Source organism: Esox lucius, chromosome 2 (assembly GCF_011004845.1).
Source record: "Esox lucius isolate fEsoLuc1 chromosome 2, fEsoLuc1.pri, whole genome shotgun sequence".
Taxonomy (NCBI): Eukaryota; Metazoa; Chordata; class Actinopteri; order Esociformes; family Esocidae; genus Esox; species Esox lucius.
This window is the reverse complement of record NC_047570.1, coordinates 347207-374045: the sequence shown is the minus strand read 5'-3', so window position 1 is coordinate 374045 and position 26839 is coordinate 347207. Positions and strand designations below refer to the sequence as shown.

At 40.7% G+C, this 26839-nt stretch overlaps 1 protein-coding gene and 1 long non-coding RNA gene across 7 annotated transcripts; one reads left to right on the top strand and one right to left on the bottom strand.

Annotated features, from left to right (window-relative positions):
* The first annotated feature begins 1778 nt into the window (after window positions 1–1778).
* LOC109616133 (G2/M phase-specific E3 ubiquitin-protein ligase-like) lies at window positions 1779–9004 on the top strand. Of its 6 annotated transcripts, none has more exons than XM_034296330.1 (13): window positions 1779–2178; window positions 2667–2779; window positions 2876–2923; window positions 3356–3506; window positions 3912–3985; window positions 4327–4382; window positions 4500–4594; window positions 5020–5388; window positions 5903–6156; window positions 6567–6695; window positions 7089–7229; window positions 7439–7550; window positions 7836–9004. In XM_034296330.1, the coding sequence occupies exons 5-13, from the start codon at window positions 3971–3973 to the stop codon at window positions 8051–8053; spliced, it is 1389 nt and encodes a 462-aa protein (XP_034152221.1). In that variant the 5' UTR covers window positions 1779–2178; window positions 2667–2779; window positions 2876–2923; window positions 3356–3506; window positions 3912–3970; the 3' UTR covers window positions 8054–9004. The 6 variants fall into 6 exon arrangements, with proteins under 6 accessions (XP_034152221.1, XP_034152226.1, XP_034152215.1 ...); XM_034296335.1 differs by having other exon boundaries at window positions 3912–4408; window positions 5020–5217; window positions 5302–5388; XM_034296324.1 differs by having other exon boundaries at window positions 1782–2178; window positions 4327–4408.
* A 13099-nt stretch (window positions 9005–22103) lies between these two features.
* On the bottom strand, window positions 22104–24283 carry LOC117593296. The gene is made up of 3 exons (XR_004574739.1): window positions 23884–24283; window positions 22501–23172; window positions 22104–22251 (listed from the first exon to the last, which is right to left on the bottom strand). It is a non-coding gene; the product is annotated as an uncharacterized LOC117593296 (long non-coding RNA).
* Between the last annotated feature and the right edge of the window lie 2556 nt (window positions 24284–26839).

Sequence of the window (26839 nt, the reverse complement as noted above, 5' to 3'; positions counted from 1 at the left end):
ACTGAAAATGGGATAGGGGTTAACACAGGAGAAAGTGAAGATGTTGGTATGTGTTGGCAAATCCAACAATTAGTCATGTTCTTGTGTTTTGCATAGTCAACCATTATCCTAAGGGCTATGTTGTCTGGCTCTAACAGTGCTCTCCTTACTCTACATGGTTCAGAACGACGTGGTGCAGGAGTAGGAGCTACAGTAGTATGTGCAACTGTTAAGGGACATATCATAGCGGGTCTACCTTTAGGGAAGTCGGGTGATCTGCAAGGGTTGGTACCCTCATTGGTACTGAAACACCAGTAATCCTGGATTACTCCTAGAGGTTTGGAAATGTTAACAGTACAATAAACATTATCATAACATCTCCACCTATTCACATGGTTGGGGAAATGGTGTGAGGGGAACATAGTGTTCCCTCCTGTATTCAGGTGAGTCCAATACCACTCATTATCTTTCAACACTGGGCTTGTCAGCACATAGCAATCCCCATCCGGGGGACAGCTCATCATGTCACTGTTCGAAATCAGACCCTGTCTGTATCTGTGGTTCGGGCCTCTTCTCATGGTGTACAAATGTCTCTTTCCTTGCTTCATTAGGTGTCATATTTACAATCTGTCCATGATCATCACAGTTCGGTTTAGAAATCCACACTATCGGTATAACGATGATAATACTTAAAAATCAGCAGGCACCCGATGGTGCATCTCATTCCTCCAGACCTCCTGAAGGAGTTCCATGGTCCTTGTCTCTCTGGCTCCATGGTCGCAGGATGTGTTGGAGTTGTTAGTTACTAGCACCACAACCCACGCCGCCCTTAGGTAACTTCAATTTACCTATTATTTCGCCGTATCTTCTAATGCTGGAGCCTTCCCCAGGTCGTCGACCCCAGGTTCCTCTCTCAGCTACCTGGACAGCAGATGAGATGTTACCTGGTATGGACACAATCAGCGTAGCCTTATGTCATGCGGTAGATCTTTCGCGGCCCCGGAAACGTTGTCCCGAACCGGAGCTTTCCTTCCCCTCCATCCTCTCGGCCGGAGGTTGCCTTCTCCATCACATTTCAGAATCGTCAGGACTCGAATAAATCCAGCTCACAGGAACCCAGCATCCTGTAGACGTGCGGCACCAAGATGTGCAGCGCCCCAGAGTAGACTCCTCTCTCAGCTGTAGGGCAGTCTGTGAGATCCATCTCATCTCAGCCACCTCACAGTTGTCCTTTTAAGCCAAGCTCAGTCTCTCTCTGGGCTCCAACAAATCCTCTATTGCCAAATCGCTTTCAAGTGTCCTGTATCTGAAGTGTGAATTATCCTTGAGAAGATTAATTGCAACTGCACAGTACACCATCTCAAATATGTCCATTACATTAGCTTGTTGCATCTCGCTGATACATTAGAATCACACACTATCAAACACTCAAACCCTATATTTCTTTCCCTATTTCTTTTGTCCAAATAGATTAGAACGGTTGTAATCAGTAACAGTATCGTTAAAACATTAACATTTCTGGTGCTTCTGTTCTGCTAGTGTAACAACCAACACAAAGAACAGAAGAGCACAATTTCACATTTCTCATTACTGTTCCAATAACTCATCAGTTAAGATAGTTTGCTTACATTGAAGTACCACTCTCTAAGAGTAGTTCATGAACAATTCTATGGAAGTAAATCTGTGCCATCGGATTTTGAATTAGAATTTGTAGCACAGAATTTTCTTACATCGAAATTTGAACACTGAATTTTATTTTACATCTAAATCAGACTTTGAATTTTAAAAGCCATCGAATTTCTAGCACTGAATCTTTTTTGCCTATGACAATGTTTACAAAATGTCAATGTAAAAATAATTTGATGTCTGAAAAAATTCAGTGTAAAAAAATCTACATCTCAAAAGATTCACTGTAAAAAAATTCAGTGTCTCAACAAATTCGGAGTAAAAAAATTCGACATCTCAAAAGATTCAGTGTAAAAAAATTCAATGTCTCAAAAAATTCAGTGTAAAAATAGTCACAGGCAACATCCGGGTAACCAAGGAGAATCAATCGATCCCTGTATCAAATCATCCAACATCTAGCCAATCAAGTTTACGTTCCATTGTTCATGTGACGCCGAAACAGGAAGGCGGTGAAGTTCAGGTGAGCTCTGGTCAGAGCTCGGCATGGCTCAGAACACACATGATGGTGCTTCGGTGAGTGTACACTTTATTTACCTTTTTGTTCGTAAAAGTCATTAATATTTACCGGACACGTTGCACATTAACATAATTTGATTAACAATGTCTACGGGGAACTTTTAATTATGTGGCGTTGGTTCAAAATGTGTTAGCTATTAGTCAGGGTTATGTTAGCTAGCTAGCTAGCTAGCGTTATCTTAGCTATTAGCTAACTTTATATTAGCATGGTTTACTGTTGGTAACGTTACTCATAGTTCTGTGGCAGCGAGCATGATCTGACTGACAAGAAATGTCTGACTACAGTACATTTAACAGCTGGTCAGTTACGAGCTGCTTCACTTTACTCAAAACAGTTTTAAAAATGGTACAAATGGACAGCCGATAATATAAGTGTCACCAAACTCCTATAATGCTTATTAAATTCTAGTAACGTTTGGCTGTTTAAAATATCATTTTTGTGCTGCTGGTTTGTAATGTCCTTTGTCCTGTATTTGTGATGATAGGATAGTCAGGCTGATGAAATTATGCAGTCAGCCAGGCGCTTACTGCATTTAATCAGTTCGTCTGAAAGACAACGGTGTGCAGCCAGTGGTGGAGTAACAAATCAAGTTCTGAGGTTTAGTATTAAACTTTAATGTACATATGGCTTATGTTACCTATATATTGCAGATATATTGATGATTAATACATATTTTTGGATACAATCCTACAGAGAACAGAGGCATACAGAGAGACCATCACTTCAAATGGAAATGACCAGGTAAAGACTTAAGAGAGATGTTTGCTATTTTAAATGCAAGCCCTATTTATACACACTTTGACATCCTGCTGATTTGTACAGTCAAAATTCCGCTTAGACGTTCAAATCTAAGTTATTAAACTCTGGAAGAAAAATCAGATTTTTTGTGACTTCAGTAAAATATATAAAGGCCTGTTTCAATTAAGGCTAATGGGAAATTTGTTTATGAAAAGAAAAAAATATAAAATGGGATTTGAAGGTCTAAATGATTGCCTATTGCACTTGATTGGAAACTGGTGAGGGTATGCAATACAGTGCCATGGTTTTCTATTTTTATCTGTGTCATGAAAGACGGTGTTCAAATACGCCTTTTGCAATAACGTCCTCCTTTAATTAGATTTTTTTTTACAGATGATGTGGTAGTTAATGTTTTTACACTCTTATTTTCTATAGGTCCTTTCCAGGTGTTTTTATCAAGGGCAGAGGGAAGAGGTGCTTTCCTGCAGCAAATCTTGTTCCTGCCAAGAGTTATGTGATGCCCTCAAAGTTTTATTTCCAAAATTGGGGGCCGTGACTGGTGGGTGGCTGCTATACAAATCTGCAGGTAGGCCAACACAGGTTTGTGTATTAGTGTTGCTCAATCATAAAGAAGTACATTTGCAGAAGCTAACTTCACATTATGCAATGCACAACACTGTTACTTTATAATTGAACAGATGGTACCTAAATAAAACTTTTATTACTAAGCCTGTTCAATTTAAGACATTTTGTTAACCTTTATTAGGTCATGCCTAACTGCAAATCAGCAACTAATTGCTTGATTGTAATTTCTATATTTGTAAAAGTTAAGTAAAAAAATAAATTAAAAAAAGCTGGACTTTTGTTTTAGGTGACTTCTTCAGCCTGGTCTGTTGTCAGACAAGAAGTGTAGTGGCTTTGACTTAACTCCTAGCTATAATCTATATCTAATATACTGTTGAAAGTTCTAATTTTCCTCTCTTTACTATAGGTGGATGGGGTAGCCGAAAACTCTCTCTTGTGGCTCCTGATGAGACTGGCTATACAGGCATGGTATTGAAGTCTGTAAGTCGTGGGGGTAAAAATCTATTCATAGCCCCAATTCAAGAGGAACTCAGCACAAATCCCCTACCACTAACTGATGAAGCATTCAGTAGCATGCCAAAAGCCACATGTCAGAAGTGTGGAGTTGCAGTTCCTCTTCCACTCCTGACAGAACACCTCAAGTCTTGTGATGTCATGTATGTTGGCAGTGATGATAACCTGGCTAATGTGGAAAGCAGTGAGCCTGAAGACAGAAAATTTAAGAATTCTTAATTTTAAGCTTTTGTGAGCATATTGTATATTATTAAACAGCAGAAAAACTATTTTGAAATTAACACTGTTCTTGGTTGTAACTTCAACAGCACATATGCAGGAATGTCCTGTCTGCACAAAAATGTTTCCTACTGACTTTATTGAGGTACACGCTTCTTCATGTGTGGAAAGGTATCCATTTACTTTGTATTGTTAATGTTTTTTCTCTTGTCAGGAATTCCTACACTATCAGTTAAACACAGAAATATTTGTATTTGGGTAGGGCAGGAAAAGAGGTGATGCATGAAAGCATTGTAATTGAGGAAGAGCAAGCAGCAATGCCTGGACCATCCGGAACTTGTGCAACTGCTACAGATGGTAGGTGCTGTTCAGGGTTAGCAGTGGCATAGGAAAGTTAAGGAAGATAAACTGTCATAGTGAAGGAAAGTTGGCATTTATAAAGCATGGCCTACTCTAGGTGTAAACCATTAATTGATTACCTTGCCATTAATGATATTATTACTTTGACCAGGAATATCTCTATTTTGACTCAAGTAATGGTGTTTATGCTGTGTACTTTGCCATTTGATATAATCTTTTTTGAAGTATAATACTTTTAAATCTTCAGAGCAGTTCTCCCATTAATGTTATATTCATTCAATGATTATTAAGTTGCTTTGTTTATGTTTGAGGAAGGCTTGATGGCTTTTACTTGTGATTTGAATATTGAATGTTAAAGTTTTTTGTTATCTTGACAGTCAAGCATAAATAATGAAACTACATTTTTGTTTTTTTCTTATTAGGCTGGTTAACTATCAGTGACCCCACCAAGGCCATATCTCAGTGTGCTGACAGTTTTCTCCGTATTCATGAAACGAAGAGCCCCTTACTTCTCAGCATGGACATCAGAAAAAGTCCTGCTGAACAGGACATGGCCTTAATCTCCTTCTACAAGCGAACTAATGTGGAATGGGGACGGCCTCTGAATTGCAAACTTGAAGGTAGCTCCAATTACAAGTTACAGTGGTCCAAAAATAAAGTATTTCCTTTGTCTTTATTCTGTCAAACCGTACATTGTGTTACAGGAGATTGTGCTATTGGACAGGGTGTAACTCGCTTCTTTTTCTCAAAATGCATGGAAAAACTGAAGTCAGGGTTTTGCATCAATTTTGGTATGTATGTTATGTGTATGGTATTCTTCTAAATGCTATGTTTATTCAAAGTTGTTTATGTTTTATATATATATATGTATATGTATGTATGTGTATGTATGTATATGTATGTGTATGTATGTGTGTGTATGTATGTGTATGTATGTGTATGTATGTGTATGTATGTGTATGTATGTGTATGTATGTGTATGTATGTGTATGTATGTATGTATATGTATGTGTATGTATGTATGTATGTATATGTATGTGTATGTATATATATGTATATGTATGTGTATATATGTATATATGTGTCTATAGGAAATGTATCGTATTTTAATTGGTTTGCTTTACCATGAAAGTTCAGAGGATTCTACAAAATGTATAATGCCTGTATTGAGAACTACGGTTTCCAGTCTATGACAGTACTAACAGACTGTAGGAGCAATATTAACCTGCATGTCTTTGTACTGTGGACGGAAGCCTATTACTCTTTATTGTAATACTTATTTCATGTTTTTAATGTCTTCAACAGCAAACTCAAATGTTACACGGCTTTTTGAAGGAGAGCCTGGTCATTTAGTCCCCTCAGCCTCTCACTTTCTTGTGGAAAGTGATATGTTCATGGTAGCGGGGAGAATGGTAGGCCACTCCTTTCTTCATGGAGGACCATGCCTGTTGGGGCTCAGCCCTGCTGTTGTTCATGTCCTGCTTGGTGGGAGTCCTGAAACTGCAACTGTTACACTACAGGACTGTCCAGACCTGGACATCAGAGAAACAATCGATCTTGTATGTATGATTTGAAAAAGGGTTTTTTCTTTCACTAAGATATTATGTACAATGGGGCACCCTTTTATTGTGCATCCATTATCCTTATTGAGTGAGGTTAATATATGGCTTACTTAAGCTTTTTAAATCATGAGGGAGTGAACGAGATTTGTAATACTTAGTTTTGTAATACTGTAAATGTAGTAGTATATAAAAATCTTGATATTAGAGCTGCTAAAATGCCAGTAATCTGTAAATAAAATAGAGGGTGGTGCTTATTTGGATCCACTATTTAATATTCATATTTATTACTTTTTGCAAGTGCACATACAGTGGACGAATTAAGTATTTCTGTTTTTTCTTTTAATTTGTCCCCCATCTGTAGTATCTGGCATTACAAATCTCCTAATCAGTTTCCCTCTGTCTTGAAGCTTGATGGGGGATCCATACTGTCAGATAAGGATAAACAGCGTGTCCAGGACCTGGCCCATGCCTGGGACCTCCCTTGCCTAACTGAGAAAAACAGGAGATGGCTTTTTGAGAAGCTATTGATCCATGCTGTGAGTGAAAGTCAATTCTTTTTTTATCCTGTGAGTGAAGTTTTGGTTATAAATGCACATTGCTAAGTTTCTTCAAAGTGTCTGACAAAATTAAATTGTTGCACTTTTTTCTGATTATTTTATTCTCAAGGTAAAAAAAAAACCTAATGTTAAAATGCATCACTTATGTACCAAGTTAATTTCCTAGAAACAGAAGATGGTGGGTGGTCTTTTAATACTGCAAATGCAAGGAATTTTATCAGTATGCAGGAGAACAGTATTTCTTCATTCACCAGTGGATTGAAGTATAATAAATGTATTCAAATAGAATGATTGTCTTTCTATCTTACTCTTCAAGCTTTTAACTAAGGAATGTTACGTGTTCTATCCTCTCTGTCTTATTACTATTAACAGGTAATCGGACGTGTCACAAGGCAAATTAAGCAGCTGAGACGAGGTCTTAAAGAAACCCCAATGTGGACACTGGTGACCCAAAGACCTGACACAGTGGCCTTGCTTTTTCCGAAAGAGGGAGCAGGAAATTTCAGCCCTGAGGTTAATTTTAATTACTCTGATCTTGTGGTGTAATTTTCCTAGGAAATATTATGGTTCATACCTGGTCAGCATGTAGAGCTGTCTGTTTTCAATCTTATTTGTTTTCCTACATACATAACCCACAATTGATATTTGATAAAAAAATTATATGCGATTTTAAGATGGCATGGAAAAGACTTTAGTCATTTTTCTATTTTTTTTCAACGCAGGTACTACTTCAGCGACTCACATGGCCTCATGAGGATAGTGACGATGACGACGATTGTTCAGTTGACACCAAATGCCGCATATCAGGCTATCTTCGACAGTTCATTGCTAATGGTAGGTGTACAGAGACACTTGGAAGTGCTATTTAAATATTATTTGGTTACCTGTTAAAGTAGTATAAAAGCTGTATAGCTATTTAAATATTCAGCATGAACTTTACACATTATTGAGCTGGAAACAGCAACATTACATTAATTTATTCAAGAAATTCAAGAAAGTCATGTTGCTGTTTTCAACTCAAGAGACGAGTCCAACCAGTCTCATTCATAGTTGGCCATTTATCTTGATGACTAAAGTCAAAACATATTTTTTATTCCTTTTAATCTACTCCATACATAGCAACACCAACTGAACTGACCGAACTGGTCAAATTCTGGACCGGATGGGAGATTATACCACCGAGTCTCTCTGTAGAAGTGGTCGAGGGCAGATACCCCACAGCCTCCACTTGCTTTGAGACCTTGCGCATCCCAGGGCATTACAAGGATTACACATCTTTTAAATGTGACATCCTGGCCTGTATTGACAGTTGCCATACAGGATTTGGTCTTGTGTGAGTGACATTTGGCTTGTATTTACCCTTGTAAGACAATATTTGATGTTAAAATGTTTGTTTTTAAGCTTGTTAGTTCTGTTAAAAGACCTGTTGTAAACTCTCACACTCAAAGAAAACAATCAGGAAGTTGTTAATGTATACTGAATATATTTTCACACTGTTACTGAGAGTACTTTGCAGTAACCTTTGGCAATAAAAGGTCAGTTCATTGAGGTAAACTTTTGACTCTGAACTCCTGTGAAGCCCTCGTATAACCACTGAAATGCTATATTTTCCCCCCCCAATTTCCATCTCAGGTTTGGGAATAAACCTCAATGTTCAAAATAATGCATTGCTTTTTCCTGGTTCATGATGCTTTCACACGGTGTAAGGGGGACGGACAGCGAAAGAGAAGTGCAATAAAAATGAGCAGCCATTTATTTTTCTTTGACAATTTAGTACACTATAAACTTCAGACTTAAAACCTGTTTGAGTTAAGTAATCAATCATAAAATGGCTAGACTGTTAAGCAGTTGATATACCTTTTCATTCATGTTATTTTAATAGGTTTACGTAACTTGTCATAAATGGAATTATTTTGTGATTTAGGCATAGGTCTTTTTGAAACAGACCACCCTACTTAAACCAGTGAGAAGAAAAATGTGATAACCAAAATTGTGTTCATGTAGAATAAAATGTCTTTATAGAAGTTATAATTGTTGACCAATGCATTAATACACAATGTCCTTACAACTGCATCCGTAATAAATTGTTTATATGCTGATTATACGAGAAATAGGGGGCCCTTAAGTGTTACTGAGAAAATAGTAATAATTAGGGTCAGCTTTCCCAGTAAAATTTGGTATATATCTTAAGTTTTGCAGTTTAACATGTTCTTTGTAAACCATCTCTGCACTGATAAGTGTCACCGGACCCCCCCGTCTCAGTTTCCAAGGTGTTACGCTGCTATATTATTGTGCTGGGGGACATGAGGGATGTACTACTAACTTTTCTCAGTTTCCTCCAGTTTTAAATTTTAGAAGGAGATGAGGTCCTGGTCCACACCTGCGGAGTACCTGGTTTGGGGGGACCGTTGCTGTTCCTGTCCTTGTCCACCTGGTCATACTTCTGACCTAGTCTAAAATCAAATATACTCTGGATTTAGCCCAGAGAAATTTATTATTCCAATTGGACTCTTAATCTCACCCGGCACTGCCAGAAGAGGACTGGTCACCCCTCTGAGCCTGGGTCCTCTCTAGGTTTCTTCCTAAAATTCGACCTTCATAGGGAGTTTTTCCTAGCCCCTGAATTTCAACACTACTGTTGTTTGCTCCTTGGGGTTTATGGCCGGGTGTCTCTGTAAAGCACTTTGTGACAACTGCTGTTGTAAAAAGTGCTTTATAAATAGATTGATAACATTGAAGCAGGCGTTACGTGAACTATAAGAGGGTGAAAGCTCTTTTTGTAACGTTCCTTGTGTTACATTAAGTAAACCAAAGGTGTTTAAAGTGAAATGAACTGGACTGGTTTCATTTTTGTAATATTACTATGCTGCACCTTCCTCTTTTTATTTCTCTTGCCAAAGCAATAATAATAATAATAATAATTCAAATTATGCAAAAAATTATTCATTGTCTCTCTCAACTCAAAACTTAAGTCATTCTGATCAGTTCTTTCACAAACCAAGAAACTGCTCACAAAATTGAACAGCAGCAATGTAAGTATCGCAACCAAAGGACTGGGATGCAGCTCTTGGGTTAACTGCATCTCTGAAAGCTGTCATTTGTCCATCGGTCAGGGGGCATGCTGTGTCTGGAACAATGATGCTTGACTGGTCATCAAATGGAAGTCCGCTGTTTTCCCACTCAATGTCAAGAATATCCATGCCCTACAAATGGAGCATTTTGAGTTGTATAAAGTAAAAGTAGGCACACTTTCAAATACTACAGAATGTGATCTTGGCTTCTAATTAAATTTCCAAGTACATGAACCACACTATTCATTCAAATCACATTATATTTCTATGTACCTCTGTATTATCTGGTCCTGGAATTGGGTAATGTGTACGACCCAGCTCCCACAGCTGGTTAGGGGTCATGTGGCTTTCTGTTCTCAGCGGATGATTGTCCCAACCATTGCGAAAAGTATCTAGGTCATCCTGCAGGCGTGGGAGAAACACGAAGTGACAGCAGAAGAGGTGTGTTTCATTGGCTATGCTGAGGAAGCCCTCTTCTTCCAAGTAGTGGAGAACATCATAGTAGATGCATGTTACAGCTACCCACAGGTCTCTCCACAGCCGCTCAATCCTGTAAAAGTTTAATTGAAAAGATTTATGAAAAAGATTTTTATCCACAAATGCACTTTTTTTAAAGATGCCCAACGGATTTCATTGTTAAAACCAAGTCTTTGAATTTTTTTCTTTATTTTGTGTTTATGCATAAACACAAAATTAGAAATAGATTAGAATTAGATCTTGTTATGTACTAAACTGCATGTCATTACCCTGTTGCAAATTAAAGTATTCCTGCTAGCAGTTGTGTGTTAACATACTACCACTACATGGCATCAGTGAGGTGGCAGCTTTAATTAGCAGTATCTATTCCATTGAACAAACCTTTGGTTGTGAACACTCTTCCCGGATATAAAGCTGCTCTTTCCAGTGCCACGGACTGTAAACATGAAGTGTGCAACGTCGACATTTTCCACTCCCTGATCAGCACGAACCCTAAAGTAGACACAACACTTTCAAAGATCACATATATATCATTTTGGTAAAGTTTATTGGTTGCTTATTTACACAGTGCAAAGGAATTGGTTAAATTCTTAAAATGTATATGTAGATTTTAGTTTTGCTGATTATACTTGTGTGGGGTGGTATGGTTTTGGGCACTGTATTGTACTCAGAGGTGGAAGTACTATTCAATTAATGTGATATTGATGTAGTTAAGTATTGCAGTGAAAGTAGTAGTTTGCTCCCTTTGAATGATATATTATAAATGACATCATTAGATTTTTAGTAGTGAAACATCAGTGTTAGAGCAGCATGTTAACTGTTCTAGCTCGGTATTACCGTGACGTCGCCCGGTATGGCGCAGCCGGGGCCCCACCCCGGAGCCAGGCCCGGGGTTGGGGCTCGAATGCGAGCGCCTGGTGGCCGGGCCTTCCCCCATGGGGCCCGGCCAGGCTCAGCCCGAACGGGTGACGTGGGGCCGCCCTCCCGTGGGCTCACCACCCACAGGAGGGACCATAAGGGGCCGGTGCAAAGAGGATCGGGCGGCAGTCGAAGGCAGGGGCCTAGACAACCCGATCTCTGGACACAGAAACTGGCTCTAGGGACGTGGAATGTCACCTCGCTGGCGGGGAAGGAGCCTGAGTTAGTGCGTGAGGTTGAGAGGTTCCGATTAGAGGTAGTCGGGATCACCTCTACGCACGGCTTGGGCTCTGGAACCACACTCCTTGAGAGAGGATGGACTCTTCACCACTCTGGAGTTGCCCATGGTGAGAGGCGGCGGGCTGGTGTGGGTTTGCTCATAGCTCCCCAGCTCTGCCGCCATGTGTTGGAGTTTACCCCGGTGAACGAGAGGGTCGTTTCCCTGCGCCTACGGGTCGGGGATAGGTCTCTCACTGTTGTTTGTGCCTACGGGCCGAACCGCAGTGCAGAGTACCCGACCTTCTTGGAGTCTCTGGGAGGGGTGCTGGAAAGTGCTCCGACTGGGGACTCTATTGTTCTACTGGGGGACTTCAACGCCCACGTGGGCAACGACAGTGACACCTGGAGGGGCGTGATTGGGAGGAACGGCCCCCCTGATCTGAACCCGAGTGGTGTTCAGTTATTGGACTTCTGTGCTAGTCACAGTTTGTCCATAACGAACACCATGTTCAAGCATAAGGGTGTCCATCAGTGCACGTGGCACCAGGACACCCTAGGCCGCAGGTCGATGATCGACTTTGTTGTCGTCTCATCTGACCTGCGGCCGTATGTCTTGGACACTCGGGTGAAGAGAGGGGCGGAGCTGTCAACTGATCACCACCTGGTGGTGAGTTGGATCCGATGGTGGGGGAGGAAGCTGGACAGACTCGGCAGGCCCAAGCGTACTGTAAGGGTCTGCTGGGAACGTCTGGCCGAGTTTCCTGTCAGAGAGATCTTTAACTCCCACCTCCGGCAGAGCTTCGACTGGATCCCGAGGGAGGTTGGAGATATTGAGTCCGAGTGGACCATGTTCTCCACCGCCATTGTCGAAGCGGCCGCTCGGAGCTGTGGCCGTAAGGTCTCCGGTGCCTGTCGAGGCGGCAATCCCCGAACCCGGTGGTGGACACCGGAAGTAAGGGATGCCGTCAAGCTGAAGAAGGAGTCCTATCAGGCCTGGTTGGCTTGTGGGACTCCTGAGGCAGCTGACGGGTACCGACAGGCCAAGCGGGCTGCAGCCCGGGTGGTTGTGGAGGCAAAAACTCGGGCCTGGGAGGAGTTCGGTGAGGCCATGGAGAAGGACTATCGGCTGGCCTCGAAGAGATTCTGGCAAACCATCCGGCGCCTCAGGAGAGGGAAACAGTGCCCTACCAACGCTGTTTACAGTAGAGGTGGGCAGCTGTTGACCTCAACTGAGGATGTCGTCGGGCGGTGGAAGGAGTACTTCGAGGATCTCCTCAATCCCGCTGACATGTCTTCCATTGAGGAAGCAGAGGATGAGGGCTCAGTGGTGGACTCGTCCATCACCCGGGCTGAAGTCACAGAGGTGGTCAAGAAACTCCTCGGTGGCAAGGCACCGGGGGTGGATGAGATCCGCCCTGAGTACCTCAAGTCTCTGGATGTTGTGGGGCTGTCTTGGTTGACACGCCTGTGCAACATCGCGTGGCGGTCGGGGACAGTGCCTCTGGGATGGCAGACCGGGGTGGTGGTCCCTCTTTTTAAGAAGGGGGACCGGAGGGTGTGTTCCAACTATAGGGGGATCACACTTCTCAGCCTCCCCGGGAAAGTCTATGCCAGGGTTCTGGAGAGGAGAATACGGCCGATAGTAGAACCTCGGATTCAGGAGGAACAGTGTGGTTTTCGTCCGGGCCGTGGAACACTGGACCAGCTCTATACCCTCTACGGGGTGTTGGAGGGTTCATGGGAGTTTGCCCAACCAATCCACATGTGTTTTGTGGATTTGGAGAAGGCATTCGACTGTGTCCCTCGCGGCATCTTGTGGAGGGTGCTTGGGGAATATGGGGTCCTGGGTCCTTTGCTAAGGGCTGTCAGGTCCCTATACAACCGAAGCAGGAGCTTGGTCCGCATTGCCGGCAGTAAGTCAGACTTGTTCCCAGTGCATGTTGGACTCCGGCAGGGCTGCCCTTTGTCACCGGTTCTGTTTGTAATTTTTATGGACAGAATTTCTAGGCGCAGCCAGGGGCCGGAGGGTGTCAGGTTTGGGGACCACACGATTTCGTCTCTGCTCTTTGCAGATGATGTTGTCGTGTTGGCCCCTTCTAACCAGGACCTTCAGCATGCACTGGGACGGTTTGCAGCCGAGTGTGAAGCGGTGGGGATGAAAATCAGTACCTCCAAATCCGAGGCCATGGTCCTCAGTCGGAAAAGGGTGGCTTGCCCACTTCAGGTTGGTGGAGAGTGCCTGCCTCAAGTGGAGGAGTTTAAGTATCTAGGGGTCTTGTTCACGAGTGAGGGAAGGATGGAACGGGAGATTGACAGACGGATCGGTGCAGCTTCTGCAGTAATGCAGTCGATGTATCGGTCTGTCGTGGTGAAGAAAGAGCTGAGCCGCAAGGCGAAGCTCTCGATTTACCAGTCAATCTACGTTCCTACTCTCACCTATGGTCATGAGCTTTGGGTCATGACCGAAAGGACAAGATCCCGGATACAGGCGGCCGAAATGAGTTTTCTCCGCAGGGTGGCTGGGCGATCCCTTAGAGATAGGGTGAGAAGCTCGGTCACCCGGGAGGAGCTCAGAGTAGAGCCGTTGCTCCTCCACATCGAGAGGGGTCAGCTGAGGTGGCTTGGGCATCTTTTTCGGATGCCTCCGGAACGCCTTCCTGGGAAGGTGTTCCGGTCCCATCCCACCGGGAGGAGACCCCGGGGAAGACCTAGGACACGCTGGAGGGACTATGTCTCCCGGCTGGCCTGGGAACGCCTCGGTGTCCCCCCGGAAGAGCTAGAGGAAGTGTCTGGGGAGAGGGAAGTCTGGGCATCCCTGCTTAGACTGCTGCCCCCGCGACCCGGCCCCGGATAAGCGGTAGAAGATGGATGGATGGATGTTAACTGTTCTAGCTCCACCTCCAGTAGCTACTTTACACTACTTTATAAAGAGTAAGCTAGTTTAGTCCAGTGGTTCCCAACCTGGTGCTGCCCCCACCCCCAAAGGGTCAGCAGAGAAATACACATGTGTTTTCAGTTTTTAGATTTTTTTATCCAAACTTCTCACATGGTTTGATTTCAATAAATGTTCAAATTATCCAGTATTTCAGAAAAAAATCTAAGATTAGATGAACAAAAAGGTTGGAAACCACTGGTTTCATTTTTAACAATGTGTTGTATTTTAAAAGCTTGTTATATTATCCATTGTGTCAAATTTTCTTCTGAAAAGGAACTAAAGCTGTCAGATAAATGTAGTGGAGTAGAAAGAACAATATTTCCTCTGAGATGTAGTGGAATGGAAGTACTCAACTACTGTACAGTACAAGTGCCTCAAATTTGTACTTAAAAGTCCCCCTCGACTCAAACAATAGTGTTTCTTCTTGTTGCCAGTTAGAGTTTCACAGTGCAGAATTCGATACGTGTTCAGAGTTTGACCCTAAAGGGCTGTTTTCACATTTATCTGCTGACAGTGGAAAGTTCATGAGTTTGTTGAAAATCTCATTTTAATTAATATTATTTAAAGTAAAGTATGTTATATACTTATTAAAACCTGTCTGAAGGTGATCTTTAAGTACATTACTTGAGTAAATGTTCTTAGTTACTTTCCGCCACTGCTTGTACTGTTGTAGAGTAAAAACTCCCAGTTTAAAACATGCATTTACCTGAGAGGAAAACCAAACTTCTCAACAGATTCTAGGAAGAAAGCCAGGGTGGTTGATGCAAGGTTGTTGGTGGTGTGATGGCAATTTCTAAAATTCCAAAGTTCTATGAAAATGGTAGGTAAGACAGGAGAAATCAATTGCGCAATAAACGGTTTTAATCTTGCTTGCAAGGAGAAAGTATACAGGTTACAAAGTAACGGTGGATAGTTTCTAAATAAAAACATCATTTCGACAGTATTTATTACATAGGAAAAAGGGGTGTGGTAAGATGCTGCCATCTGTTTCATGTCAATCAAACACCTTCCCTTTGTTCTATCAAATGCTATCTTCCCCCACCTTATCCTTCCTGCCATACTGTAGTGTTTACCCAAAGGGGCCAACTGACCTTACTGCCCCCTTGCTGTATCTTCTCCTATCCTGTCCTAAAACCCATTGATCTCCATCTGGACAGACAATAGATGTCCCCTATGCAAATACCAGATCCCACACATTCCTGTACCTATCTTAACAGTGGGACTCCATCCTTTATACAATCAGAATACATTGTATAAGAAATTTCCACAACAATCCATCCTCTTGATACCATGTCAAACCTTGGTATCAAACCTTAAACAGTTCACCCATTAGGATGTAGACTGCAACAAAACAGTACTCTTTAACAACATGACCCAGTCAATATTATTATCCTTAGTGATTAGAGAACTGTGCAAATCTGAAATGTCTGGATCCTCCTTTACATTCTTCTAGATCATTACCTTCCGTATAAACTCCAAGATCACACATTGTCATCATACAGAATTATAACATAGTACAGCAAAACTTTTTTGTTAAAATCATCATAAACACCTATCACTGAATGCATCCTTCAATTTATCACTGTTACAATGTTCTCTCATGCCAATTGCTCAATTCACTGAAATGTCCTCTCCATGGTTCCATTTGGATGTTCTTCCAAAGTCATCTCAAATGTTCTGCTCTTCCAAACGTCAGACAGTCAGTTATGAACCATTTCTTTGACAGGTCGATGTAACAGAACAAAAAAGTCAGACGTATATTCCAAGGTGTTGTCCTTCACAGCTCAAATGCAGACACAGCTCTTGTTGTCTCCATTCTAGCTGCTTTCTCAGCCAGGCCAGGAGAAACTGTGTGTTCTCCTTTGTGAATTCCAAGATGACCAGTTTTAGCCAAAGGTTCTAGAGCTAAAGGCCATGTAGAAAGTGACTGGTTACTAGCACCCGAAAATTCACTTTTCCCTCAGTGACTTCAATTCACTGTGTCTAACCTTTCAACACTGAAATCCTCCTGTAGCGTGTCGTCGATCCCAGGTTCCTCTCTCAGCTACCTGGACAGCAGATGAGATGTACCTGGTATGGACCCAATCAGCGTTGCATGATGTTGTGCAGTAGATCTTTCCTACGCCTCCATCCTCTCGGTCGGAGGTTGCCTTCTCCATCACATTGCAGAATCAGCAGGACTCGAGTCAGTCCAGCTCACAGGAACTCAGCATCCTGTAGACGTGCAGCACCTAGACGTGCAGCGCTCCAGAGTCGACTCCTCTCTCAGCTGTAGGACAGTTTGTCTGTGTGCCACCTCACAGTTGTCCTTTTAAGCCAAGCTCAGTCTCTCTCTGGGCTCCAGCAAGTCCTCTGTTGCCGAATCGCTTTCAAGTGTTCTGTATCTGAATGTGTGAATTATCCTTGAGAAGATTAGTTCCAACTGCACAGTACATCATCACATATGTCCATCACGTTAGCTTGTTGCATCTCGCTGATACATTTGAACCACACACTACCAAACACTCAAACCCTATATTTCCAATATCTCTCTACTTCTTCTCTCCAAATAGATTAGAACGGTTGAAATCAATAACAGTATCGTTAAAACATTAACATCTCTGGTGCTTCTGTTCTGCTAGTGTAGCAAACTAACAATTCCACTCTTTTCTATAGTTGGTGTAACAACCAACACAAAGAACAGAAGAACACAATTTCACATTTCTTATTACTGTTCCAAAAACTCATCAGTTAAGATAGTTTGCTTACATTGAAGTTCCACTCTCTAAGAGCAGTTCATGAACAATTCTCAGTTCACCTATATAATTTACATCTGATTGTGTTGTATTGGAACTACAATCAAATTTACCCACTGTTTCACATAAAGGACCAAATACCTTATTTCAAATCAAACATTTCACACCATCTTGAAGGTCAGCTAACATAACTGTTATTTAGCCTAATTTCTCTACAAGATGAAACTTAGTGTGAACTTCTCAATCTCTTCTTATTATCCTAGCACATCAAAGACACTCTGAAATCCTGTCATAAATCATGACCCCCCCTTTTTACTCCTTTACCACCACAGGGCTCTCCCTGGAGTGGGGGGTGGTTTACTAACCTAAGGATAACGGACCCTGGTCTTGAAGGATTGTCACCTTATCACTAAGGGACACTGTTGTTATCTTGAAACACCCCAGGCATTGACAATAGTAAAACAAACTTTTTCCTCATCATTCACCTCAAAGAAACCTCTGTTAACCATTAACATTCCAATGATTGTTTACTAGGACAGAACTTAAATTAGAATTAGAATACCCAATTTTGATAATGTCTGTTTCTCTTCTAAAGAGTCCAAACAAGTAAAAATCCATCTCAAACTGTTTTTTGTGTCAGTGAGTGGAGTGCTCCAGTGGGTCTGTACCTCCTTTTATGCAATTTAGACCATGTAAGACTTCTCAACTTGGTTTTCCAGAAATATAACTTAATGCAGAATTATTTTCTCAATATCAATTAAAACATGGCAACATTTTGTAAACATGTAAGGAATAACAAAATGTGCTCCCTGCACGTTTTTACCCACTTATTCCATAATGCATGAGATTAATATGATTACTTCTAATCAAATATTAAACTAACTAAACAGTAACACACCCATCAAATTAGGTATTGCTTAGCTAAACCATTTCAAAAATGGCAAGATGTATTCCACTCAACCATAACCATGTTAGATTTCACATAAAACATACATTTCAAAAACCCAATTTGACAAACTAGATTATTCACGTAACTTCTTTAAGTACCTATTTAATTTGCTTTGAACTCTAAGTTCAACTCTTTTTCATTTGAACTCTAAGTTCAACTCTTTTCCACTATAGATAATAATTTCATACAATCCCCCCCTGCTTTCAAGACAGAAAATGACTTCAAGCTTGAAAGCAGAACCATTACAGGACCGAAATTAAAAAGAAAATCGATAGTTAGGAGGAATCTAACATACATCCAGTAAATGTCGCAAACTGAATATCCAACCAAACCAACCGAAAATAAGAAAAACAAAGTAAATAAAAACTGTACCACATACACGGTCGCTCGTGTGAAGGAACTCCCAAAGTAGCTAATCAAAATTTGCATTTCCACAGGCAACGGCCAAACTAATTTGAGACCAACAAACATCATGACTCAATTTACCTCCTAAACTCTAGGGAATTTACTCAATTTTAGATGTAAGTCTATGTCATTCAAAATAGTGGCGGACTGCCAAAATTACTACTTCCATGTATAAGTCATGCAAAGACATCAAATTTGTTCTCAGCAATGAACAATGTTGGATAACTTAAGGTCTCCACCCTTACTACAATTTGATTCGAAATCATAAATGTAAACATTAAAGCAACCAAAAGGAAAACTTATTCAGCTTTCACATAATGTTTTATCATCCCAAAACTAAACATGCTTGTGTTGGTAAAATTACCACGTGTGAGAACAGGCTGAACACTCGAATTTAACCCTTAGTAATATGCTACCTTGATATAATGTTAAGGGTGGCGGAAGCCATCCCAGTGGACCTGCCCACCCTTCCTGAAGCTCTGAGCTCCACACATATATGGTGAGCCATTAGCAAGGCCAAATGTTCGTTTATGGTCCCCAGACCATCCTCTCAACTTAGCCTACATCGTTCGTTAACTGAAGATTTTAGATTTAGTGTCCAACCTATCTAATATTTTCGCAGTTTGTAAAAATGTGCTTATCAGTATCTATACAACAACTCAACATTATGGTGGAAATTAAGAAACTCTTAAGAATGGCAATCCAGGCAGAAAACAGATTTATGACGTCACTATAATCAAGGTACAATGAGAAATCCAAAGGAAACTCAATGTAGCCTTAAACACCTTTACATCAATACCCTATTTGTTCACTAATGTACCATTCCAGAATATACATTCCATGAACAAGTAGCAGGCGCTGGTTCTAAAAACACAAGTATTGTCCCAGTTATCGTTAGAAAACACTTTTATTTAACCAAACTCAATTTAGCATTTAAAATAGGACGTCTAATTTTACGGGTTTATTTAAACGGGGAACAAACTGGCTTTGGCTATTTGGGGAATAAACGGGCCGTAGTCATTTTACCCTCTTTTGCAGGCTATGACTATATTTGCTGAATCCAGTCTTCATGGAAAACAGCATGTTATCTTAATACTAAAAACTTTTGCTATCGTCTGCTTCCCACTCCATACAAGGAGAGAGAAAACACTATTTTAACCCCTCATTACGAAACCACATTTTACCAAATCACAGAATCATCATTATACCAATTTCTAAGCTATCCCTCTAATTATATTTATGCCATTATTTTCTTAAACTCCTAAGTTAGCAGGCTAACACTCCCACGTGTGCAAGCCATCAGGCAAATTCAATTTCAACACAAAGGCAAAGGCCAAAAGAGTAGGCCTCGCATAATAACCATGTTAACAACGCAATGTAAGCGTTCGCCCAAACGCACTCCAAACAAGACGAAACATTGCTATTACAAAACTTCCAAGTTAACACCAACCTCGGTAAACGAGATCCAATATTCTATCAAGGAATACTCAATGCAGCCAATCGGATCCCTCGTGCACAGGGAATACCAAAATGGACAAATGCATTTACTAGACCGACCACAACCAGACAATGACAAATGCCCTTGACTCGGGCCATAACCACATTCAGAACAAACACAAGTGGCGCGTGCATATACAACTTCTGTAGCATACTGATCCAAACCATAAGCTGACCAACAATTGCGGCAATTTACAGGAGCCTTCTACAGGCACTGAAAGTATGAGATCCAATCTCAATTGCATATTTAAGTCCAACCTAAATTGCAGATGTTCAAGCAGTCCAACCGCTTATAATCCAGCACTAATCGCAACGCAATAGGTTAGCAGCATAGGAATGGTTGTCAGGCCTAACTACAGTCGCTATTAACCAAAACACCACACTTCAACATCCAAACATACAGGAGCACGCTATACTCCATCACGCAGTCCAACTGCTGCACGGGAATTGGTGTCAGGACATGGAACAAAAACGACATGTTTCTAACTACAGCCGCCCTGACTGCAATACTCAAAAAAACTTCTAGTCACCATACTTACTCAAATCCATCTATCAATTTCTACAAAACCATCAAATCTGACTTACAAAAACAACCACATTGTTTACTAAAGCATATGAAAACTGTATTAAGGAACAATCTCACCGGTTGATGCTCCCTCTGGTCCCCTGTCTGACCGTCCGCACCCCTCCCTCAGGCGGTTCAGCGTTCCTGCGTGTTCCCGTTGAATCACTCGCGGCAAGGCCAAAGAGATTACGGGTGTGTACACCTGGTGTGTACAATTCCCCACTTTTGGAACTTTTCTTGAAACTCGTAGACATGCTCAACACTTCCAAAGCGGAGCAGAAAACGGCCTCCAGCGGCCCACAGCATTTCCACGTTCACAACGAAAAGGTCCACAGAGCTTATGACTCCAACGATGCAGTGTCCCGATCGGGCCTCCAAAGAGACCCACCTATCGGTCCAGCTGAACTCCGCGGGGTGGGGTGACGGGCGATCAGAGGAGAACGAGCCATCTAACCTGAGCAAAAAAAAAAACTACAACACAGATCAATATACTCCACACTGTCTACACACCGTAGCCTACGCTTTCCAAACAACTTTTCATACGTTACCACGGCCATCTACCTCCAATCAGCCCGACAGGCCGCGCATCCATCACCGAATGAAAACGCCAGTCGCCGGAAAACCTAATCACACTCAAAGAAACATTGTTCACATGTCCAAACACCATATACGTCAGTGATAATTTTTGCCGGTCCAGCGTAAACACGAGAGACCGCCAAAGATTTACTGTCGCACGTCCCCATGTTTCAGATTTACCCAGTAAATCTAATTTATACTCAACCAACCAGAAAGCGAAGTCAAGCTCGTCAGCCCACAAATGAGATTTTAAAAAGGTCCAACCTTTTACTGCAGATTTTAAACTATAAAGTCCAACTTTAAGTCTTTAGACCGTATTGCGTTCTTGCCTCCAAATTCAATTTCCGCAGGAAACCTGTACTGATCAAGCACGAGTCACAACTCCCGTCAGGCACTCTTTCTCAGCCCGTCAAAGGATAAGCCTTTTCTGGACGATACTAGAATTCCAGAGCTTTCTCTGGCCGTGCACGGTTAACCTGTTAGGAAAGGGACTCAAACCGATCAGGATTAGGCTCCCGGACGTGCCCCCAAATTGTGATGGCAATTTCTAAAATCCAAATAGTTCTATGAAAATGGTAGGTAAGACAGGAGAAATCAATTGCGCAATAAACGGTTTTAATCTTGCTTGCAAGGAGAAAGTATACAGGTTACAAAGTAACGGTGGATAGTTTCTAAATAAAAACATCATTTCGACAGTATTTATTACATAGGAAAAAGGGGTGTGGTAAGATGCTGCCATCTGTTTCATGTCAATCAAACACCTTCCCTTTGTTCTATCAAATGCTATCTTCCCCCACCTTATCCTTCCTGCCATACTGTAGTGTTTACCCAAAGGGGCCAACTGACCTTACTGCCCCCTTGCTGTATCTTCTCCTATCCTGTCCTAAAACCCATTGATCTCCATCTGGACAGACAATAGATGTCCCCTATGCAAATACCAGATCCCACACATTCCTGTACCTATCTTAACAGTGGGACTCCATCCTTTATACAATCAGAATACATTGTATAAGAAATTTCCACAACAGTGGCTGCACCAAGATACATTATCTGCAGCACAAATGCAATTACACGTCTATGAGACACTCAAGTATTTTATGATTACACAAATGTGTACTCTTAGTCCAAACAACTGTGCTTACCTTACGGGAAAAACCGTCAATACCACCAAAGACAACAATGTTGTAGCTGAAAGAGAAAAAAACAATTTGTCAGCTGTATATAACATACTGCAAGTAAGAAAAAGTGTTCTACAGACAGTTGCTAAATGTAATAGACTAGATGTATACCATTTTAAGAGGTTAACTGTGATGGTGCATATACAGTAACATGAAAGCAGTATAAAAAATGTCTTATGGTGCATACTGATAACTACCACATACTTTACAAACACACTGAATGTATGCATTTTGTCAAAAAGATTGCTTAAGAATTTACCGAATCAATTTATGGTTTGTATCTATGTGCATCAAAGACTGGGGTCCTGGAACCGAGTAGGTCCGTCGAGCAATACATCCTACGTGAACCATCCTACTTATGACACCAGTGGTGTCAACACGGTGCATGGAGGCTCTGACACGATTATACTGCACCCTCAGTCCTCTGGCTTGCAGAAGGGCCTTCATCATTCGATATCCAGAGTGAGGCTGCCTCGACTTAATATCTCTCACACACTGATCTAACTCTTCATCTGTCATAGTGCTGTATAATGCCTTAACTGAGAGATCAGACTCAGCCATGCGTCGGTATACTGTGCGCCTGGACATCCCCAAAAGTTTAGCTATACATGGAACAGACAAATTAAGTTCCAGAAGTTTGTTAAGGTACTCTGGGGATATGACCATTCTTTGTCGCCCAGCTGGTCCTTGCTCAAACTGCACAACTGCAATGTGTTGCTCCCTTTTGTCTTTTTCCAAATTGATAAGACTGTGTAGCTGTGTCAGTGAATCTAAAATAGCTGGACAAACAGTAACTTGACTGGATACAGCATTTAAAAACACAAGTTCTTGTGTGCAAGTGAACTCTAAGAAGTCCAGATCCAGAGGCATGCGTCCCAGGATATGCTCCAATCGAGCGAAGTCTTTCTAAAAGTTGATTAAGCAGGAGTTCCTAGGGGAAAAACAAAATCATAGTGAGCACATTTTATGGATAAAATAAAGATAAGCATGATATTCTTAAAGTATACAAAAAAAATATTATTGTTTCAAGTAAGTTAACATCTCATGAATATCTGAGTGGGTTTTCAGAGCTGAGTTCATTTATTTTCATATTAAAATTGCTAATTTATAAATGTCTTCTGTTGTGGACGTCAGGATTCTTACTTTCCCTCGGAAAACAGCCTCTGTCCCGCGAGTGAGGGAGTCAGACAGCGTCCAGTTTCATGACGGCGATTATGTAATTTAGCGCGAAAAACGTAACTTTGCAAAGACAGTGTGAATGGGGCTACTAACTTACGAGCAACCACGTCCCAAGCTGTTACCAGTTAACACTAATGAAATAATTTGCGCCTTCTTTTAATGTTTTGGGTAAAGTGAAATAGCTAGTAACTTAATAGGCAGCTGTTAAACAAACTGTCAGTCAGATATTTCTTACCAGCCACATCATAAACCATGCTAATATAAAGTTAGCTAATAGCTAAGATAACGCTAGCTAGCTAGCTAGCTAACATAACCCTGACTAATAGCTAACACATTTTGAACCAACGCCACATAATTAAAAGTTCCCCGTAGACATTGTTAATCAAATTATGTTAATGTGCAACGTGTCCGGTAAATATTAATGACTTTTACGAACAAAAAGGTAAATAAAGTGTACACTCACCGAAGCACCATCATGTGTGTTCTGAGCCATGCCGAGCTCTGACCAGAGCTCACCTGAACTTCACCGCCTTCCTGTTTCGGCGTCACATGAACAATGGAACGTAAACTTGATTGGCTAGATGTTGGATGATTTGATACAGGGATCGATTGATTCTCCTTGGTTACCCGGATGTTGCCTGTGACTATTTTTACACTGAATTTTTTGAGACATTGAATTTTTTTACACTGAATCTTTTGAGATGTCGAATTTTTTTACTCCGAATTTGTTGAGACACTGAATTTTTTTACAGTGAATCTTTTGAGATGTAGATTTTTTTACACTGAATTTTTTCAGACATCAAATTATTTTTACATTGACATTTTGTAAACATTGTCATAGGCAAAAAAGATTCAGTGCTAGAAATTCGATGGCTTTTAAAATTCAAAGTCTGATTTAGATGTAAAATAAAATTCAGTGTTCAAATTTCGATGTAAGAAAATTCTGTGCTACAAATTCTAATTCAAAATCCGATGGCACAGATTTACTTCCATAAATTCTCAGTTCTTCATCTAACCAGATCACAGTTGCTGTATACTTTACATCTGATTGTGTTGTATCGGAACTACAATCAAATTCACCATTGTTTCACATAAATGATCAAATACCTTATTTCAAATCAAACATTTCAGACCATCTTGAAGGTCAGCTAACATAACTGTCATTTAGCCTAACTTCTCTACAAGATGAAACTCAGTGTGAATGTCTCCAAGTCTCTTCTTATAATCCTAGCACATAAAAGTCATAAATCATGCCCCCCCCTTTTTTGTCTTATCACCTCAGGGCTCTCCCTGGAGTGGGGGGTGGTCTATTAACCTAAGAACAGATCCAATCTCATAGGACAGAGTGGTGTTATCTTGAGTCCAGACAATAGCAAGCAACCTTACACCTCAGAAGCATCTGTTAACCATTAACATTCCACTGATTGCCTATTAGGACAGAAATTAAATTAGAATACCCAATTTTGATAATGTCTGTTTCTCTTCTAAACATAGTCCAAACAAGTTAAAACCCATCTAAAACTGGTTTTCGTGTCAGTGAGTGGAGTGCTCCAGGGGGTCTGTACCTCTCAGAATTACTTTCTCAGTATCAATTAAAACATGGCAAAATTTAGTAAACATGTAAGAAATAACTAAATGTGCTCCCTGCACGTTTTTACCCACTTATTCCATAATGCATGAGATTAAAATGACTTCTAATCAAATATTAAACAAACTGAACAGTAACACTCCCATCAAATTAGTTATTTCTTATCCAAACCAAGTCAAAATGGTAAGATGTATTCCACTCAACCATAGCCATGTTAGAATCTGTATGAAACAAACATTTCAAAAACCGGATTAGACAACCACTGTGAACGGACACTTTAAGGGATGTTCCAATTCTATAATTATGGAAACAGAAAAACTAAAATTCTTCATGTAATTCTCTAAATACCTATTTAATTCGCTTTGAACTCTAAGTTAAACACTTTTTCATCATAGAAACTCTTTTTCATCATTTCATACAATCCCCCCCTGCTTTCACGACAGAGTCAAATGAAAATGACTCAAAGTGAAAGCAGAACCATTACAGGACCGAAATGAAAAATAAAATTCTAACATGCATTCAAGAAAAAGTCCCCAACTGAATATGCAACCAAAACAAATGAAAATGATAAAAACATCCACAAAGGAAATCAAAAAAACTATTGTACCACACGGTCGCTCGTGTGAAGGAACTCCCAAATTTGCATATCAAAATTTGCATTTCCACAGGCAACGGCCAAACTAAGTTGAGAGCAAACAAACATCATGACTCAATTTACCTCCTAAAGTCTAGAGAATTTACTCAACTTTAGATGTAAGTCCATGTCATTCAAATAGTGGCAGTCATCAAATTTGTTCTAGCAATTAACAATGTTGGATGACTTAAGGTCTCCACCCTTACTACAAGTAGGTTTCGAAATCATAAAGTTAAACATTAAAGCTATTGAGAGGAAAACTTATTTAGCTTTCACTTAATGATTGATTATCCCAAAACTGAACATACTAATGTAGGGGAAATTACCACGGGTGAGAACAGTCTAAACACTCGAATTTAACCCTTAGTAATAGGCTACTCTGATGTAATGGGAAAGGTTGCTACTCTGAGCTCCACCCATTTATGGTAAGCCATTAAAAAGGCCAAATGTTTGTTTATGGTCCTTAGACTATCCTATCAATTTAGCCGACATCCTTTGTTAACTGGAGATTTTAGATTTAATCTAATATTTTCGCAGTTTGTAAAAATGTGCTTATCATTATCTATACAAAAACTCAACATTAGGGTGGAAATTAAGAAACTCTTAAGAATGGCAATCCAGACAGAAAACAGGTGTATGAAGTCACTAAAATCAAGGTACAATAAGTAATCCAAAGGAAACTAAACACTGGTCAGTTCACCAGGCTACAATTTAAACACCAGTAACGAGCAAAAGGCGCAGGTCTGAAAACGCAAGTCCTCTTACCCCAGGTATCACTGTAAATACAAACGATGTGAAAATAAATCATTAATTAACCAAATCCAATTGAACATTTAAAATTGGACATCTAATCCTATGGGTTATTTATTTGGGGAATAAACAGGCCGTGTTAATTTTACCCTCTTTTGCAGGCTATGACTATATTGGCTGAATCCAGTCTTCATGAAAAACAGCGTGTTATCTTAATATTAAAAACTTTCGCTATGGTCTGCATCCCACTCCATACAGGGAGAGAGAAAACACTATTTTAACCCCTCATTACGAAACCACAAGACCATAGTCTACCAAATTAGAGAAGCATCATTATACCAATATCCAAGCTATCCCTCTAATTAAATTTAGGACAATATTATCGTATACAATCCTAAGGTAGCAGGCGAACACCTTCACGTGTGCCAGCCACCAGCACAACACTAG

Coding starts and splice junctions, on each gene's coding strand:
- LOC109616133 (XM_034296324.1), top strand. CDS start 4,332: ATGCAGGAATGTCCTGTCTGCACAAAAATGTTTCCTACTGACTTTATT. Junction 4,409..4,499: donor GCTTCTTCATGTGTGGAAAG/GTATCCATTTAC, acceptor GTATTTGGGTAG/GGCAGGAAAAGAGGTGATGC. Junction 5,389..5,902: donor AGGGTTTTGCATCAATTTTG/GTATGTATGTTA, acceptor TGTCTTCAACAG/CAAACTCAAATGTTACACGG.